The sequence below is a fragment of the Mirounga angustirostris genome, unplaced genomic scaffold, assembly GCF_029215605.1.
Source record: "Mirounga angustirostris isolate CCGP_5_RB_7025 unplaced genomic scaffold, mMirAng1.0.hap1 SCAF_6, whole genome shotgun sequence".
NCBI classification, from domain to species: domain Eukaryota; kingdom Metazoa; phylum Chordata; class Mammalia; order Carnivora; family Phocidae; genus Mirounga; species Mirounga angustirostris.
Window position 1 is genome coordinate 86,062,973 of NW_026991714.1, and position 19,069 is coordinate 86,082,041.

Below are 19,069 nucleotides of genomic sequence, written 5' to 3' on the forward strand. Positions count from 1 at the left end.
GAGTTCCCGGGGGTGGGCTGGCCGGGGAGGCAGGGTCCTCGGGGGTGTGGGGGAGGGCGGGGTACCCGGGGGTGCGAGGCGCGGGGCTCCCCGGGGCCGGGAGGTGGCGGAGAGCCCCGGGGGTGGGCGGGCTCGGGAGGCAGGGTCGTCGGGGGTGTGGGGGAGGGCGGGGTTCCCGGGGGGTGGTGCGGGCACGGAGGGTGATTCCCGGGGCCGTGGGGCGCGGGGTTCCCGGGGCGGGCGGGCGCGGGGGCGGGGCTCGGGGGCGGAAGGGCGCCGCGCTCGGGGGCGGGGTGGGGGTGGGGGCGGGGCTCGCCGGGCGGTGCTCCGGGCTGCGGGGGCGGTGCGGCGCGGGGAGGGGCGCGGGGAGGGGGAGCGCCGGGCAGGCCGGGCATGGCGTCGATGGCGGCGGCGATCGCGGCCTCGCGCTCGGTGGTCATGAGCGGGAACCGGCCTCTGGACGACCGGGAGCGGAAGCGCTTCACCTACTTCTCGTCGCTGAGCCCCATGGCCAGGAAGATCATGCAGGACAAGGAGAAGATCCGCGAGAAGTACGGGCCCGAGTGGGCGCGGCTGCCGCCCGCGCAGCAGGACGAGATCATCGACCGGTGCCTGGTGGGGCCGGGCGCCCCCGCGCCCCGCGGCCCCGGGGACTCGGGGGACTCCGAGGAGCTGGCGCGCTTCCCCGGCCTGCGCGGGCCCACGGGCCAGAAGGTGGTGCGCTTCGGGGACGAGGTAAGTGCGGGCGCGGCCGGCGACTCTCTCACCTCCGCGCGCCCCGAGGCGGCCCGGCCGGGTGGCCCCTGCCCGCGTTTAGTCCCCCCGCCGCTCGCGGGGGGTAGAGGCTGGGAGGGAGAAGGCTCGGGGATGAGAGTGGGCGGGAGGGGCGTCCCAGGGCCGCCGCCGCGGGGCTAGGGGCTCCCCAGAGGGAGTTTGAGAATCGCCGTGAGGAGGAGGTCTTTAAAGATCCTCCTCTAGAGCTGCTCCGCTGGGCCGCGCCGGGGCCAGAGAGTTCCCCCGCCGCTGAAGGCGGCTGCCCTCAAGCGAGGCCGAGCGGGGTGGAAACCGCAAGGGATTTTAAGCCAGCCAAGCCTGAGTTCTAATCCACTCTGCCCCTTAGCTGTACGGCCATGGGTGACTTAACCTCTTAGAGCCTCAGTTTCTCTCCCCGCCCCTCTCCCCATCCCGGTGTAAACCGGAGATAATACTTCTCACGCCGTGCCTGCCCGGGAAGGCACTCAGAAAATTATATATATTAATAATAATATTTGCGATGAACTGTATGGGACAAGTGAAATTGTCAAGCAAGATAAAGAGAAGGAAGAGGTACCTTCCAAGGTTAGGATGTTTCTCTAAGATGTTTTCCAGGTGAGCACGATGTGCAGCTTTGGTTTGGGGGTGAGCATGGAGCCCCGTTTTTCCATCAAAAAGCTAATGGATGAGTTTAAATGGGCGCCAGCAAGCCTTTCCTACATATAAGGGCATGTCTGGATCTCTGATCTAGACGCGGTGCCCACACTTCTAGAGGGGAGAAATGCTGGAACTATACAAGAAAAAACTCAGGGATTTCCCCTTCTAAGTCACAAAGGCCTGAGTGTTCAGTACTGCTCAGAAACTTGGACTTTTTCTCCTTTTTTGTTTCACTGACACCCATTTGGTGCCATTAGAATCTGGCCTTTCACACTTAACTTTTATTGTTGAAGGGCAAAGTCAAAAGGAGCAAAAAGTCTACAGATGAAGTATACTGATGAAGGCCGCCCTCCGTTAACCCTGGGAGCCTGCAGGAGGGGAGCTGGGCTTGGCGAGTTTTTCCCAGGGTGTTGTGGATTGTGGAAGGGATTCTAGTTAACAATGAGTTTTAAAGCTGATTTTCGGGGCGCCTGGGTGGCTCAGTCGGTTAAGCGTCTGCCTTTGGCTCAGGTCATGATCCCAGGGTCCTGGGATCGAGCCCCGCATCGGGCTCCCTGCTCAGTGGGGAGCCTGCTTCTCCCTCTCCTCCCCGCTCAGTGTTCTCACTCGCTATCTCTGTCTCTGGCTCTCAAATAAATAAATAAAATCTTTTTAAAAAAAAAAAAGCTGATTTTCAGGCTTGGGTGTGCTGAGACATTTATTAATACAGAATGTTTGTGGTCGTAAACCCACTTAAATGTGAGGGGTGTGTGAAGGACAGAAATATACTGCTGACATCGCCTTATTCTGACAGAATTCAAAGAAAAGTCTCTGTTGGACTTTAAACTCTGAAGGCTCTGCCGGGAAGAACAAGGGTGTGGTAAACTGGGGGGGGGGGGGGAGATGAAAATACAGGTTCAAAATGTATTTAAGAGCCAAAGCATTTTCAGTGTGAAAATCCGCATCTGGTATAAAGACATTTGCAGTGTTTGTGCTCAGATTTGGGTGATGAAAAAGCAAGCAGCCCCTCTTTGGAAAAGTCATGAGTAAGTAAATGGGAGAGGAAGTAAACCTGTAAGTACTTACAGATGTTGGAGAGTGACTGTCATTTTCCCTTAGCTTGGTGTCCAGCTAAGAATATCCACATGCCTGCTCATCATCAAAAAGCTCTTGCCATATAAGGGCTCAGTATCACTGATAAGGAAGGATGTGGCCAAGTTCATTTTGTACTCAAATTCCTGATCTGGGTGCCAGACTGAGCTGTTTCTGGATCTGTAAGTCAGATGTGATTTAAAAGAAGATGGGACTCTTCACCTGCGGTACCTACATGCCGTTCCAGGAGCAGACCAGCCCTGTTTTTCAGAACTGAACTCAGCTTTCCAAGACGGGCTGAGAGCATGCCTTGGGGTGCCTCTGGCCAACTTTAGCACAGATGGCAGAGGGGCCGAGGGCACTGCATTCGGGGAGAGGTACTTAGGAACATGGCCCGTGGTCTGTTTCTGCCTGAAGTGGCTGTGTGGTTTAATGACATGAGGGAGTTTAAAATGCATTGCCCCAGACCTGGCAAGAGGTTGGCACCAGAGTAGTTGGTGATCTCGTGCCTAGGGCTGTTCATGGAGGAGGGCTGGCTCCCGGACACAAAGGGTGATGGGTAAGGGCAGAGTGGGGGGTGACCCCCAGTGAGGCTGCTGGACGGAGTGGCCCAGGTTTGTCCAAAAGGGCCCTAAGCCAGATGGAATAGGGCCCTCTGTCCCTTCCTATGCGATCTGTCTTCTGATGTCCCAGGGGCCTCCACAGCCAATCATGGCATGGAGAATGGGGCCCGCCAGCTTGCCCACCCCCAGCAGCTACAGACAGACAGACCTCTGACGCCTGGGTGCTTCAGGTGAATCAGCTGTCTGTGGAGCCGCTGTCTGATTCTAGAGGACGAGCAGGCATCAGCCTCTTCTTCAGTACTTCCAAGAAAGACCACCCCATATCCTGGGTCCTGAGGGCCTTTCCTAAGGCTAGAGTAGGAGGAGCCTGGGCTCTGTAGTCGCTCTTGGGTTTGAGTTTTGGCTCCGCCATCTACTGGCCTTTGGGCTGTGGCTAAATCACAAACCTCTCTGAGCTTCGGTTTTCTGGCCGATGGGAATAGCATTAACAGGCTGCTGGTCAGGGGGCGCCTGGGTGGCTCAGTCATTAAGTGTCTGCCTTCGGCTCAGGTCATGGTCCCAGGGTCCTGGGATCGAGCCCCGCATCAGGCTCCCTGCTCTGCGGGAAGCCTGCTTCTCCCTCTCCCACTCCCCCTGCTTGTGTTCCCTCTCTCGCTGTCTCTCTCCCTCTCTCTGTCAAATAAATAAATAAAATCTTTAAAAAAAAACCCCAAAACAAAAAACAGGACACTGGTTGAGATCACATCCGTGAAGGGCCTATGGGCTTAAAAGACGGTTGTAGCCGCTCTGGGTTAAGAATGCCATTGACCCTTGAACAACACGGGTTTGAAGTGCACGGGTCCACTTATATGCAGATTTTTGGGGTGAGATATTGTACTGTTGAAGTATGTTCTCTTCCTTATGATTTTCTTTATAACATTTTCTTTTCTCTCGCTTACTTTATTGTAAGAATACAGTGAATACAGATAACATACAAAATATGTGCTAATTGATTGCTTATCTTACTGGTAAGGCTTCTGGTCGACAGAAAGCTGTCAGTAAAGTTTCTGGGGAGTCAGAAGTGACATGTGGATTTTCAAGTGCACAGGTGTCCCTCACCCCTGTGTCGTTCAGGCGTCCAGTGCGTTATAAGCTAATCTCTTCGTTTCCACTTGCAAAAATCATGATCTTGAAATAAATACATTTCTGCTGTTGCTAAGCCTGGAGTTGGCCTATCAGAGTTGTCCACATGAGAAGGAACTGTGTCCTGGTGGCCTCTGGTGATATACCTTGGGGCACGTATTTGAAGCTTGGTCTGTTCTGTCCACTTGTGGCCATGATGTGGCCTGTCTCCGGATCAGCAGTCACATCAGCCTCAGATTATGTACCCCCCCCCCGCCCCTGCAGCTACCCTGAAGGACAAGGACATCACTGTTTCTTTGAATACCCTCTCCCCCATCACCAGTAACCTTTTTGTATCCCACGTTAAGTCAGATCATGAAAATACAGCCTCCAAATGTGACCAGCATCTAGTCGTTCTTACGTGTTAAGAAACAAATAAGTAGAAACCTGATTGCGTATTGACAGTCATCGATCTCGGAGGCCAGGAGCGTGGTCAGGGCTCTGTTCGCACATCACACTTGCCTCTGGTGGGACCGCTCTGCGCAGACGGGTGCGACATCATGGGACCAGTGTTCATTTGTACCCTCGCTGTCTGTACAGCCAAAAGATCAAGGCGCAAAGATCAGACCCCCCTTGCTGGGATGAGCAGCCTGGTGCCGAGGGAGACTGGCTTCCTTCGTACCGCGAAGCCACAGGAGGACCTGTCCGTTTTCAGTTTTTACTTCCTGGGCAACCAATTCAGCGAATACCTCTCAAAGCCTGTTACATTAGAAACTAGAGGCCTCCTAGCTTGAGGGCGACCTAGGCTGTCATAATCGTCACCAGCTCCTTTAAAAATCACCGCCCCCCCATGAACATATGATCTTATTACAGTTTCAACACAAGGCCACCAGCCCCTCCTGCCCCCCCCCCCCATCATGTCCCCAGGTAGCTCCTCTGCAGAGAATCTGGAGCAGCCGCTGATGGAATACTTCTCTCTTAGCGAAAGAAGAGGAGCACCTGGGTCCCCAGACCTGGCCTCCATTCCTGGCTGTGCCACCAGCAAGGCGCCACCTGCTCAGGGCGTAGGTCTCCCTCCGTGAGTGAGTGTCCCACGAGGTTTCTCTGGTATTTGGTATGAACGTGAAGGCGTGTTTGCAAACAGATGCCTTCAGCAGTCTGACTTTCCCTGCATTCTTCCTTCAGCAGTAAAGGTTTGGGAATGGCCTACTCTGGGAGATGAAACATTTTCTTTTTTTTTCAATTAATTATTATTAATTTTTTTTTTTTTTGGAGATTTTCATTTTAGAAGGTTTTAGAGATCACGCAGTCTGCTTCTGCTGCTTTCTGTTATCAAACAGGAAAAAAAACAACCCAAAGCTGAATTTTTAGGGATGTGTTGCAGGCCAGACGCAGGTAGCCCCGGAAATTCGGTGTGTTTACTTCTCACGGACCTACGCGTCTCTCCCACCTCCCGTAAAGTAGGTGAAGCTGGGCAGGAAGGGGGTTGCCATGTGCCATATGCCAGCCCCCAGGGACCCTGATCCAGATCTGGCATGCCACAGAACACGGAGTTTTTGGGCCTTGCAGCCAGACAGCTCCGCCTCCTCTTCAATAGCTTAGCATCACCAGCTGCTGTCGGAAGGCGGTGTCCCTCCTCAGGCGCCCTCCCCCTCCTGCAGGGATCTGGGGGCTGGCTGGCTGCCCCCTTGCTCCTCTCTGCCTTCACCTCCTCCTCTGGGGCTGAGCCTCGGCCTCCCTGACTCCCCGACACCCTCTGCGCGGCCTGAAGCCAGCCCTTCCTTCTGCAGGCCTCTGAGGGCCCATGCCTTGGCCCAGCCCCGCTGCCCGTCTGGCTCTTCTGGCTGAAATGACTTTCCCTGAGGTGATCTCAGGGTGCTCAGGAGGCTGGGGGGTCAGGATGGAATTTCCCAGCTCAGCAAACCTTGCTAAGCTGCTGCCTCCGCTCAGCGCCCTTGGGGCTGCCTGCAAACCCCCTGCCTTTACCACTCCCTCCGTAGGGCCCACGCCAGCCAGCCTAGACTTTTTTTTTAAGTTTATTATTATTATTTTTTAGTAACCTCTACACCCAACATGAGACTGGAACTCAATGACCCCATGATCAAGAGTCCCACGCTCTTCCGACTGAGCCAGCCAGGCGCCCCTAGATTTTTTTTTTTTTAATATTTTATTTATTTGACAGAGAGAGACAGCGACAAAGGGAACACAAGCAGGGGGAGTGGGAGTGGGAGAAGCAGACTTCCCGCTGAGCAGGGAGCCCGATGCGGGGCTCGATCCCAGGACCCCGGGATCACGACCTGAGCCGAAGGCAGACGCTTAATGACTGAGCCACCCAGGTGCCCCAAGATGTTTGTTTTTTAAAAATGAACTAATTAAATTGCTATAAGGTATATAACATAATGTATCTGTATGTTACTGTTAAAAGATCCAAACACTGCAGAAGCAGTATTGTGAAGCAGTTGGTCGTATCTTTCTGGAACTTTTCCTCGAGTGTTAATTCTTCGTTAGATTTGAGTTTGGTTGGCTCGATGGTGTCCTGACACAGAACCTGTCACATGTGAGGTCAGTTCTTCCCCTTCCATGGAAGCAGCTTGGCTTTTCCTTTCTTGAGCCCCTGGCAAGAAAATAAGGAGGGAATCTGAGAGTAACTTTCTCAATATTTTGGATTTTTTTTTTTAAGATTTTTTTTTAATTTATTCATTTGAGACACAGAGATAGAGAGCACGAGCAGGGAGAGAAGCAGAGGGAGAGGGAGAAGCAGGCTCCCCACTGAGCCAGGAGCCTGATGTGGGGCTCGATCCCAGGACCGTGGGATCGTGACCTGAGCCGAAGGCAGACGCTTAACCATCTGAGCCACCCAGGCGCCCTATTTTGGATTTGTTTTTTAAGGAAAGTGGAATGTGTAATTATGAGTCCCACCTTCTGTCTGGTAGAGCCCTGCAGTTTTTAGAAAACATGAGCGGGTTCATGTGGCTTTTCATGTCCTTGCATCTGGGGTTCTGTGCCCTGGCTCTGGCCAGGAGTTGAGAACATGGCCACGAGCCCCGATCTACTTCCACGGGCCTCGAGGGGGAGGCTGCAGGGCCTCTCCCACAGGCTTCTCCTTTGGGACCAATGGTTCTTTGCCCAGGGTAGCACCCAGCCTTCTACCGCACATCGGGGACGAAGGGTGTTGAACAGGTGAGCCCTGGGAGCTAAGGCCCTCTCCCTGGCTCATCTGTGGGGGGCGACACCGGGGCTGCCACCAGAATGGGTTTTGGAAAGAAGTTTAATGATTTAGTCACTGTCACGCAGGGAGGGTTGGGGCAGAGCTGAGAAGCATGTTGGCAGATCTGGGGCCCTTTCGTTGACGAGAGTCACTTTCACACTCTTAAGCAAGAGATTCCCTGAGTACCGGAGGAAAAAATCCATTTTTCAAAAAAAAAAAAAAAAAAAAAAATGAAGGCCAGGTCTGTTTAAACGTCCTACTCGTTTTCTGTTTGTTTCGGTAGAAGTCTCTTCCACCTTCCCCTCTGCTCCTGTTAGTGATGGCTTCCACCGTGGTCTTGGGGGCCAGGGTTCCTGAATTTGTATTCACGGTGGAACCTGCCCACTAGTTCAGTCCTAGCTGTTTTTCTCTTGTTGGTGTGCAGTTTTGTCCTTGCATTTATGGAAACCCTCTTATCTCAGCAGAGTTAAATATATTACAAGTCAGAGGGAGAAGCATCGATTCCATAAATACATAAATAAAAGTCCCTAAAAAGAAGCAGTTGGTAAAAAAATTAAAAAGCGTATTTTAATCATTCTTCTTCCTCACCTCCCCGCTTTATGTTTTAGTAAGCTTTGTTTTTTAGAGCAGTTTTAGGTTAATAGCAAAACGGAGCAGAAAGTACAGAGATTTCTTGTATACTCCCTGTCCCCCAACACACCCCGCCTCCCCCGCTGCCCCCCACCCCCCAGAGTGGTGTATCCGTTATAGTGGATGAAGCTACATTGGCACATCAGCCTCACCCAGAGTCCAAGATCTGCATTAGGGTTCCCTCTTGGTATGCGCATTCAGTGGGTCTGGACAAATGCATAGCGATACGTATCCACCATTAGACTAGTTCACTGCCCTAAAAATCCTCTGTGCTCTGCCTCTTCATCCCTCCCAGCCCCCACCCCGGCAACCGCTGACTTACGTACCGTCTCCACAGTTGTGCCTTTTCCAGGATGCCACGTAGTCGGAGCCGTGGCCTTTCCAGACTGGCTTCCGTCAGTTCGTAGTATGCACTCTTCTATGTCTTTTCAGGGCTCGATGGCTCTTCCTAGCGCTGAATCATACTCCATTGTCTGTGTCTCCCATCGTTTATTTATCCATTCACCTGCTGAAGGACATCTCTGTTGCTTCTAAGTCTTGGCAGTTACGAGTGAAGCTGCTGTAAACGTCAGGTTTTGGGTGGATGTAAGTTTTCTTTTAAAGATTTTTTTTTTTTTTAAGATTTTATTTATTTATTTGACAGAGACAGCGAGAGCAGGAACACAAGCAGGGGGAGTGGGAGAGGGAGAAGCAGGCTTCCCACTGAGCAGGGAGCCCGACGTGGGGCTCGATCCCAGGACCCTGGGATCATGAACTGAGCTGAAGGGAGATGCTTCACCATCTGGGCCCCCTAGGCACCCCTTAAATTTCTGACCTTTAAGTCAAGATGCCACCATCTGTCAACTGGCAAGTCCTATAATTTATGGACTTCAGGAGTACGGTGACGAGTTACGGTTCCGATGAGCACCTTGCAGTGTTCCGGGAACCTGACACTGCTTCTGAATTGCTCACGTCTGTGGCCGGGAGCGCTCCATGGTTGGGATCCCAACTCTTGTCAGCACTGAAATTTAGCAAACTGCACACTGTATTCCGACATTCTGAGGACGTTGTGACCCTAGCAGGTAAGAGTGTTGACTGTTTATGGTCGCATATTTATTGTAGTTCGGCAGCAATGTTATTAGAAATGCAGCTACAGCTGTCTTGTATGTAATCTTTGAATGGTGGGAGGAGTAAAGAAATAAACGTTTTGGGGCGCCTGGGTGGCTCCGTCGGTTAAGCGTCTGCCTTCGGCTCAGGTCATGATCCCAGGGTCCTGGGATCGAGCCCCACATCGGGCTCCCTGCTCAGCGGGAAGCCTGCTTCTCCCTCTCCCTCTGCCTCGCCTCACTGCTTGTTCTCTCTCTTTCACAAATAAAGATCTTGAAAAAAAAAACTTTTTTTTTTTTTTTAAAGATTTTATTTATTCATTTGGGAGAGAGAATGGGAGAGAGAGCACGAGAGGGGGGAGGGTCAGAGGGAGAAGCAGACTCCCTGCTGAGCAGGGAGCCCGATGCGGGACTAGATCCTGGGACCCCAGGATCATGACCTGAGCCGAAGGCAGTCGCTTAACCAACTGAGCCACCCAGGCACCCAAGAAACGGTTTTAAATGTGATTCTCATGCTGGAGCCTTGCAGCCCATTAGGAGACTGCGAATCCGCCTTGGCGGGTTATGCTAATGCACAGAGCCGGGATCTTGCCCGCTTCAAAGTAGAGTGGGGGAGAGTTGGCCTCGAAAACCTGGGGCTTCTCGTGAGGCAGCCTGAGCGCTGGGTTGCTTTCATAGGAGTCCCAGTTTGGGGTCGACGGGAGCCACCTAGCCGTATTGACCGAGGGCGCCTCTGCACGGGGGGTGGACCGGGCAGGCAGAGGTGGGTCCGCCGGCACACGCAGCCCCGGTGTGGCCGTGTGGCCCCGCGCTCACTGCGTGCAGAGGGAGGGGGGTCTGGTGTCGTGTGAGGGGCTGAACTAGGGAAGCTGCCCAGAGGAAGGGCTACATCAGAATCAGCCAGGGGGCTGTTGGTGTTGTAAAGCTAGGTCCGCTGGGGCCCACGGAATCTGCTTGTTCCCACCGCAGCCTGGGCGTTGCCCGTGTACAGCTTGGCTTGGAACAGCTCGGGTACGGGCCCTCCCAAGAGAGCCTGGAGCCTGGTGTCCAGAACGGTGCCTGCGTGAACCCCGGACCAGTAATAAGCGCCCGGGAAGGGGCCGTTCCCGTTGAGTACCTGGGACAGGTGTGCCCCAGCGAGGGCATCCACAGGGTAGGTGCGGTTTGTTCAGGCCAGGTCGCGGGCGGGCCCGCAGCCTTCAGAGAGGCCCGGAGTGTAGGCTGGACTTCCCACACGCTGCAGGGTCTCCCAGGCAAGTGCCTTAAATGTTGGCTGCTAGTGGCCTGGCTTTGGATGGTGGGAGGTCAGAGGTCACCTCAGAAAGCCCATGCCTCTGGGTTGGCTTCTTTTCTGGGGCAGACCTGTGGGGGACCTACGGGGCAGACAGTGCTGTCCACGGGGGCTCTCGGTCCCCACTTGAGATGCAACCAAAAAATTCACGGCTGGGCCTTGAAAGCGGACGGAAAGTTATAAAAGGATAAATGCTCAGTAGTCTCCAATCCAGTTCATGAAGAGGGAAGGTTAGTATTTGTTCAATTTCACCATCTTTGAAACCAATTTGAAGTCCAGAGTTTCTCACTTTAAATAATTTTGGAAGAGTTGTGACTGGTACAGAGGAACCGTAACCCATTATAGAGGAAGTTGCTCGTAACTAAATAATCTCAAAAGCACAATGACCGAAATCACTTTAAAATTTAATTGCGACATTTGCATGTAATGCCGAATGTGGTGAATTTCGGTGTGTTCTATACTGGTCGCAGCCCTGGGTGTGTTGGTAACTGTCGAACATCTGGTTCTGGGGAGTGAGGCGAGCAGCCCTGACGTGGAGCACTAGCTGATTGCCTAGGGGAGTGTGGCGAGCAGGTCCAGGTTCTCAGAAAAACCAAGTGGCAAACCCCTACCTCCACACGTGCCCAGCTTCCCCCACTGTCAACATCGACCCCCAGAGTGGGACCTTTGGTACAGGGGATGAACCCGACATTGACACATGGGTATTGCCCAAAGTCCATGGCTGACCTTGGGGTTTACTCTTGATGTTGTACGTTCTGTGGGTTTTGAGAAAAGTGTCCATCACTACAGGAGGGTACAGAGTATTTTCTTTTTTTTTTTTTTTTAAAGATTTTATTTATTTATTTGACAGAGAGAGACACAGCGAGAGAGGGAACACAAGCAGGGGGAGTGGGAGAGGGAGAAGCAGGCTTCCCGCCGAGCAGGGAGCCTGATGCAGGGCTCGATCCCAAGACCCTGGGGTCATGACCTGAGCCAAAGGCAGACGCTTAACCGATTGAGCCACCCAGGCACCCGGGTACAGAGTATTTTCATTGTCCTAAAATCCTCTGTGCTCTGCCCTCCCTTCAACTCTGGCAACTGCTGATCTTTGTACAGTCTCTATAATTTGGCCTTTTCCAGAACGTCGTACAGTTGGGCTCATGCAGTATGTTGCCTTTTCAGATTCCTTTATTGTGGGAAAATATATATAACATAACATGTACCATTCTAACCATTCTTTTTTTTTTTTTAAGAGATTTTATTTATTTATTTGACAGAGACACAGCGAGAGAGGGAACACAAGCAGGGGGAGTGGGAGAGGGAGAAGCAGACTCCCCGCTGAGCTGGGAGCCCAATACGGGACTCGATCCCAGGACCCTGGGATCATGACCTGAGCCGAAGGCAGACGCTTAGCGACTGAGCCACCCGGGTGCCCCCCATTCTAACCATTCTTAAGCAGACATCTGGTACATTCCCACTTCTGTGCAGCCATTACCATTGTCCGTTTCTAGAACTTTTCTATCACCTCAGCCAGAAACTCTGAATCCATTACGCAATAACTTCCCATTTCTCCCTCCCTGGTTAGCTCTATTCTGCTTTCTGTCTCCATGAATTTGCCTTGATCTAGGCACCTTGGATGAGTGGAATCACATAATATTTGCCCGTCCGTGGCTGGCGTATTCATTTAGCACAATGTCCTCAAGGTTCATTCTGGTTGTAGCTGCTGTCAGAATTCCCTTCCTTTTGAAGGCTGAGTAGGAGTCCGTTGTATGGATTTGCCACCTTTTGTTTATTCATCTGTCGATGGATGCCAGGGTCATTTTCACGTCTGTTCCAGTGCCGGCTTTCACTTCATGTGGCTGCAGGTCCAGGAGTGGAATTTCTGGATCAAATGGCAATTCTGTGTTTAATTTTTTTTGAGAAACTGCCACCCTGTTTCCCGCATTCCCACCAGCAGCGCAGGAGGGCTCCAGGGGCTCTGATTTCCCCACATCCTTGCATAATAATAATTACCCTTGTGGGTATGGAGTGTATTACTTTTGTTCTTAAGACAATGTGTGTGTGTGTGTGTTTTAAAGATTTTATTTATTTTGTTTGGGCGGGGGAGAGGCAGAGGGAGAGGGAGAGAGAGAATCTCAAGCAGATTCCATGCTCAATGCACAGCCCCCTGAGGGACTTGATCTCACGACCCTGAGATCATGATCTGAGCCAAAACCAAGAGTCTTAACCAACTGAGCCACCCAGGTGCCCCTAATACAATGTGTTTTAGTTGTGCTTATGTGACTTAATTTCTAACAATGGCTGTGTTTAACAGCAGGTTCAAAAAATGCCTAAACATTTCACGGTCCACTTCCGAGAGTTGGTGCAAGCCCGATGCAGCACCCCACTGGCTGCAGCCTCCCCAAAAGTACAAATTTCTGGGCTCCCAGAGATCTGAGAACACTTGGGCATCTGTTCTTTACCAAACAGTAAAGTAAATGCTGGAGATTTTGTGCGAATATGCATTCTGGTACTAGGGGCAGAGAACAGACGTTCTTTTTTTTTTTTAAGTACTTTTTCTGCTAGGAGGTGAACATACCTGTTGGGTGAGCATTTTCCAGCAAGAGGGAGGCAGGGTGTCCGGGATGTTAGAGGAAAGAAGACGTGGTGCCTGTCCACCCTGGAGTTCTGGGAGCCAGGGAAGAGCAGAGCCTCCCCCATGCTGCGCTGGCCTCTGATGATTTCCAGGGACTGTGTGTCCTGTGACTCTGCTTTTTGTCCTGCTCTGTTGGGATCTAGTGACTTCTAGGCTTCTTTCTGTGCTGGGCTCCGGAGAACAAATAATTTCCAGAGAGGCGCAGCATTGTCTCTGGTAGAGACGTCCCTTATGGAGAGGAGTTTGACTGGGAGGACTCTGGGCCGAATCAGAGACCACTCCCTGACATCCTGTGGTCTCAGGAGCAGATGTGTTTTAGAGCCTCGACAGTTTCAGATCGTGGGCACCAGGACGGCAGGTGGGGGAGCCTTTCAGGCCACCCTACAGAGAGCAGATGTGAGCATCCACAAGCGTGTGCCTGGCCACGTTTCGGTTGCCTGCTGGCCATCGTGGGAGAAGGAGAAAGAACACTGCGTGTGCACCCTCTGCCACTTGGCAGTTCTGGGTTCTGGTCCCATTTTGCCTCCAGCTGCCTGGGGGGCCTGTTCCCAACGCTGGGGTGTGTGGCCACGGCTGACATCAGCGCTCCAATAACATTTTTGCTTGGCATGTTTATTTTTGTTAAGCGTTTTATTATTTTTTATGAGCTCAGAATTGCAGAAATCTAAGGAATTTGCCCCTTGACGGAGTTTCTTGCTGGAGCAAACAAAAGACTACTGGCTTGACACCAAGTTGGGGAGAAATCACAGTACGACCCTCTCTCTGTCGGTGACCCCCTTGGAATGTTAGCGACTGCGGGTTGCCACCACTCGTGACGTGCCCCAGGCTCTGTCTCTGGTCCTCCGGGCCTCACGCTCATTTTCCTTGCAAAGCCAAAAGCCTTAATTTAATTTTTGCCGATTTCAGCCGTATAACTAATATTTAAGGACAGATCGTATCACATGATAAGGGAATCCAGCTCCAGTCTGCCGTGGCCACTGGGTCTGCCCCCTCCCCTGTCTCCACCTGCCCAGTTAATCTCCACACACCTCTTCTGCCCACTGAGGTGGCCACTGGGCTGTCCCATGTCTGGATAGAAGGAGCACAGGGACGCCTGGGTGGCTCAGTCGGTTAAGGTCATGATCTCAGGGTCCTCGGCTCGAGCCCGGTGTCGGACTCCCTGTTCAGTGGGGAGTCTGCTTCTCCCTCTCTCTCTGCTTCTCCCCCTGCTCGCTCTCTTCAATAAATTAATAAAATATTTTTTTTGTTTCTTTTTTTTTAAGATTTTATTTATTTATTTGACAGAGACAGCAAGAGAGGGAACACAAGCAAGGGGAGTGGGAGAGGGGGAAACAGGCTTCCCGCTGAGCAGGGAGCCGGATGCGAGGCTCCAGCCCAGGACCCCGGGATCATGACCTGCACCGAAGGCAGACGCTTAACGACTGAGCCACCCAGGCGCCCCAATAAAATCTTTTTTAAGAGAGCACATTTGCCAGTTGATTTCCCTTTACTTTTTCCCCACAGACGCAAATCTAGAATAAATGATACATATATGTATCCCTCACTTTCCCCATGTGAAAACAAAGTCCTTCTTGTTTTATGATTCTGAGAAGGAACTTAGAGGGCCCTGAGCTCATAGAGTTTTAGAGGCTCTCAGGTCATTTAGCCCGGCGCTCTGCCCCCGCACCCCCCAGCACACACACAGCCTGGACGGGACCCAGGAGCCCTTACAGCTGAGGCTGGCCTCCCTCTCGTCACAAGGGCTCCTTCGCTCACATTCCTCCAGGCAGCCCGCTTCCATTTTTGGAGGGACAGAGATTGTAAATTGAGAAGTACCTTGGGTTTAGCTGGAATTCCGAATGGGAGGGCGATGGCCCACATTCCCTCTCGTTTGTAGGGTTTCCCAGCAGCCAGGAGCAAAGGGGCCAAGGCAGGCAAGTTCAAAGGCTAGGGTGGGGCCTGCAAAGGCTCCAAGAGCCAGCCTTCTGCAGCCCCAGGTGCCTTACAGAGGAGGGCAGAGCCTGATCCCCTGCCTCTGGGGCCGGGGAGCACCTCTGAGGGGAGGACCTCACTGCCCCGGGCTGCTCTGTGGAAGGACCGTCTCAGTTCAAAATACCTTATCCCATGTTCAGTCTGTGTCGCCTGGTATGTGCCAACTGTGGGTTCAGAAAATATCCCCAGTAGAAGCGAGGCACAGCTGAGAGACATTTGCTGGCACAGGGCAACGGCTGGGGGCTTGGAGGGGGTAGCCAAGAGGAGGCGATTTTCCCCGTCATCGTTCAGGCCGGTGAGCAGAACATAGCAGAGCGCGGTCAGATGCCCGCTTACCATTGAAGGGCTCTTCCCATCACGTTCTGGTGGCGAGGGTGGGCGCGATGTTAGAGCTCTCGCTTTAAGTGGGCACTAGCATTAAATGGCCTGTTCTTTAGTGACTTCACCAGCAGCACCTTTCAGATCTCGGGGGGGAGGGGGGCTCGCGGGGGAGGGGGGGGGCTCAGCTGCCTTGGCAATGGCTGGAGGATCACTGCCTGACATTCTCTTCGTTCCTTCACTTAACTGTCACCACAACCCTGCAAGGGAAGCACGGTTCTCCTCTTACAGATCAGGGAAACAGGCGTGGAGGGCTGCATCCTCTTCCCATGATGGCCTCGCATGCAGTTGCTGGTAGAGCTGAGGCCCGGGCCTGGAAAGCCCCTTTCCCTTTCTGCTCACATCCCCGCCATCAAGTCCCCGCAGGGCCTCCCACACGGTCACTGAGCGTCCTTCCGGCTGGGACGTCTCCGCTGGAAAGGTGAGGGCGAAGCCAGACTGAGGAGGTCAGCACATTCTACGCGGAGCAAGCATCAGGCTTGCTCCAAGCCAGGAGCCGGGATGAGTTCTAAGTTCAGGTTCCCCCGTGGCCTTGGGTGGATGTTTGCATGGGGTATGTTTGGGTTTGGGTTTCACATTTATTCTTGAATTTTTATTTCAGGACATAACTTGGCAAGATGAGCACTCTGCCCCTTTCTCCTGGGAAACAAGGGTAAGTTGGATTAAATTTAGATTTGTTTGTCCTTTTAAAAAGGAATTGCATGGTTCTTTTTCTTGCAGCACTTGATGGACTTCTGAGTTTACTTCTGAGTTTACTGTCGTCACCATCATCATCATCGATTATTATTATTGCTGGAGTTGCATAACAATATCAAGCTTGACTGATTTTAATTCATTTCCCTTAGCCTCCCTAGTTGCAAAGGTGCAGAAGGACCAAAAGGCAGGTGTCTGTCACCCAAGGAAAAGAAGGAAAAAGACCACAATTCTAGAACATTTCATGCTATCGGAGGGCTCTTCCCATAATAGGGGTGATGAAGACAGCAGTGTGCCTGGAATAGGGCTTCGACTTGAGGTCAGATTAGGGCTTTGAAGGGCCAAGCCTTGCACTTGGTTTTCCCCTGAGCCCACATCACTCGTCCCCGCAGAAGTGGCCATCCAGGGGGCCTGCGGGGACGGTGGGTCCTAGTGAGGGCAGAGCAGTGAGGGGGTCCGCAAGACACCTGAGACACCCTCACATGGGGGCCTTTGTCTTAAAATGAAATATTTGACAAGGTTAGGATGGATGAGGGCCGCGCTTGGTGAGTAACTGCTGATGGCACCAAGTGACCCGAGCTGTCCTGGGGACGGGGAAGGGCATGACATGGTCCTCATGGGAGAGCCGGGAGGTGGCTTTGAGAGAACGTGGCATTAATGCAGATGCACGTGTTCATCTGGCGGGCACGGATTCCTCCTGCCTCCAGTGTGCCATCACGTGGGGTCCTGAACACCCTACAGTGAAGATGCAAGCACCTCGTTGTGCGTGTGTCATTTTTTATCTGGGTCTGTGCAGAGGGCAGGGTGAGCGAAATGGTGTGCCTGGAAGCTGGGGTCTCTCTAAGGATCTGGTTGCTGCTGAAGGATATCAAGGAAATATAGGAACCCCTACAACCAACAAGGACCCCCCCCATCCCCCATTTAGCCACCCCGGAAGGGAAGCTGTGGGTGGGTAGAGAGAACGTCAGCATGCTGGCAGTCAGCAGGGGCCTCAGGCTTCTTAGATGGGCTGCCGGGGGTAACTGAGAAGCACTGACCCTGCAGGTGATCCCTAGTGGTAAGAGGCAGATAGACCCTCTGCAGGTTGGGACCGAACAGGCTGGGATGCAGTGTTCCAGAAAGTGGCACAGATTTTCCTGGACTGGGTCCTCTGTTTGATGGTATCACAGCGATAAAGCCACAGAGGTCAAAAGAGTTAGAACGTTCTAAGCCCTAAATCCATCTTGTGCCCCATGAGAATATCTGCTCTATTAAGAATTTATCTTGTGAAATGTTCCTGGAGCTGCTATTTGTGAGATGGGACATTCCATCTATTATTAACTTTCTGCAGATGACATTCTGGGACAAGGATGGGCAGTGGGTGCCGAGACGGGGCTCAGCCACTTGGGGCCAGCCTTGGGCACAGGTGTCTCGAGAACAAGGACAGCTAACAGGATCAAGGATCACACCTGTGCTGGCGCTAAGTGTCCACAGTTGCGAGCCGCATCCCTTAGGAACTGGGTCAGTTGAGAAGCCTCCAGAAGGTAATAGGTGTTGCCTACTTAGCAGAGAACCAACTTACTTCACCAACTGGCGGGCTCACTTGGGGTCCTCACCTTTTAGGTTGATCTCTTGAGGTCGGACTTATGTAGTTGAGAGTTAGAACCTTGTAGAGGCAAAATAGCATTCCAGAGAGCAGAGAGGCTTGTCCCTACTCTTGTCTTCACAAGTCAAGGTCGAGTTCTAGAAGGAACCACCGCTCACCTCCCCAGCCGTGACTCAGAGTGCCCTGCCTCCCTGGCTCTGTCACAGTCTGCCCGAGGACCTCCAGACTGGTGAGAACCTCTTTGGAGAGCTGCAAACAGGAGGTGGCTTTAGGCAGGGCGGGGCGGCCCTGATCTCCAGGTGCAGGATTTGGGGCTCAGGCGGATTCTTGCTGTCCCCCATTTGACGCCTTCTCCTCTCTGTCGATTATCTGTTGATGCATAACAGACCACCCCACAGCTTCATGATTCTGGGGCTCAGCAGCTATTCTTCCGTTGGCCTTGGCTGGGATGGCTCACCTGTCATCCGACGGCGTCTGGTGGGAGCTGGCAGCTCTAGGATAACCTCCCTTCTGTGTGCAGCTGGTGCTGGCTGTCGGCGGGGCCCCGCGTTGCCAGCGAGCCAGCCTGCGCTGCTTCATGTGGTGGTGGGGGAGTCCCCTGGGGCGAGGGCAGAATCCTGCAGGGCCTCCTGAGGCTTAGGCTGGGAGATCGCCCTGTGTCCCTTCTGCTTTGTTCTGCTGGCCATATCGAGGCACGGTCCAGCCTGCATTCAAGGTGTGAGGAAATAGATCGCAGCTCTTGATGGTGAGTTGCAGAGAATTTGTAGCGGTTTATTTATTTAAACAGTTTTTGAATTTGAGTGTAGTTGACATGTCGTAGGCATTTTCCAGCTAGGATTTTATACCCTGGCAGCTGTGACACTGGGTCCTTTCATTCAGTTACTGATCCATTGTCTATTTTTTAATTTTTAATTTTTAATTGTAAATTACACAGAACATTTACCATCTTAGCCATTTTTTGGTGGACAGTTCCGTGGCATTAAGTACACTCACATTGTTGTACAACTATCACCACCCTCTAGCCACAGAACGCTTCGTCTTGCAAAAGTGAAACTCTGTCCCCTTTAAGCAGCCCGTCTTCCCTCCCCCAGCCCCTGGCAGCCTCCGTTCTCCAGTCTCTGTGACATCATTCATTGATTTTTCAGAAATTCAGAGGACATTTATTACACATCTAGTCTTTGTCAGACATTCTGCTTAAGGCTCAGAGATGAGTAAACACTTCTGCACTCAAAAAACAGTCCAGTGAGTGGATGGCTTCCTTTGGTGGCAGAACTCATGCAGGAGAAAAGCTTTAGCAACACATTCCTTCTGTCATTTTCCCCCCCGTTCCCGTAACGTGTGTATACACGTGTTGGTAGATACAAGGTCCTGCCTTCCTCTGTCTATTCAGTTCAACCGTCTTTCCTCCCTCCCTCCCTTCCTTCCAAGATTTATTTATTTTAGAGAGAGAGCACGCACGCGCTTGAGCA

The 19,069-nt window shown here is 52.5% G+C and overlaps 1 protein-coding gene across 1 annotated transcript in view; it reads left to right on the top strand.

Moving 5' to 3' along the window:
* Positions 1-350: 350 nt before the first annotated feature.
* Positions 351-19,069, top strand: part of CUNH1orf198 (chromosome unknown C1orf198 homolog) — a 33,202-nt gene continuing 14,483 nt past the window's right edge. Inside the window, exons 1-2 of the mRNA XM_045877845.3 lie at positions 351-735; positions 15,924-15,974. Coding sequence (XP_045733801.1) covers positions 394-735; positions 15,924-15,974 — 393 coding nt within the window. The 5' untranslated portion in view covers positions 351-393. The remainder of the gene's footprint in view (positions 736-15,923; positions 15,975-19,069) is intronic.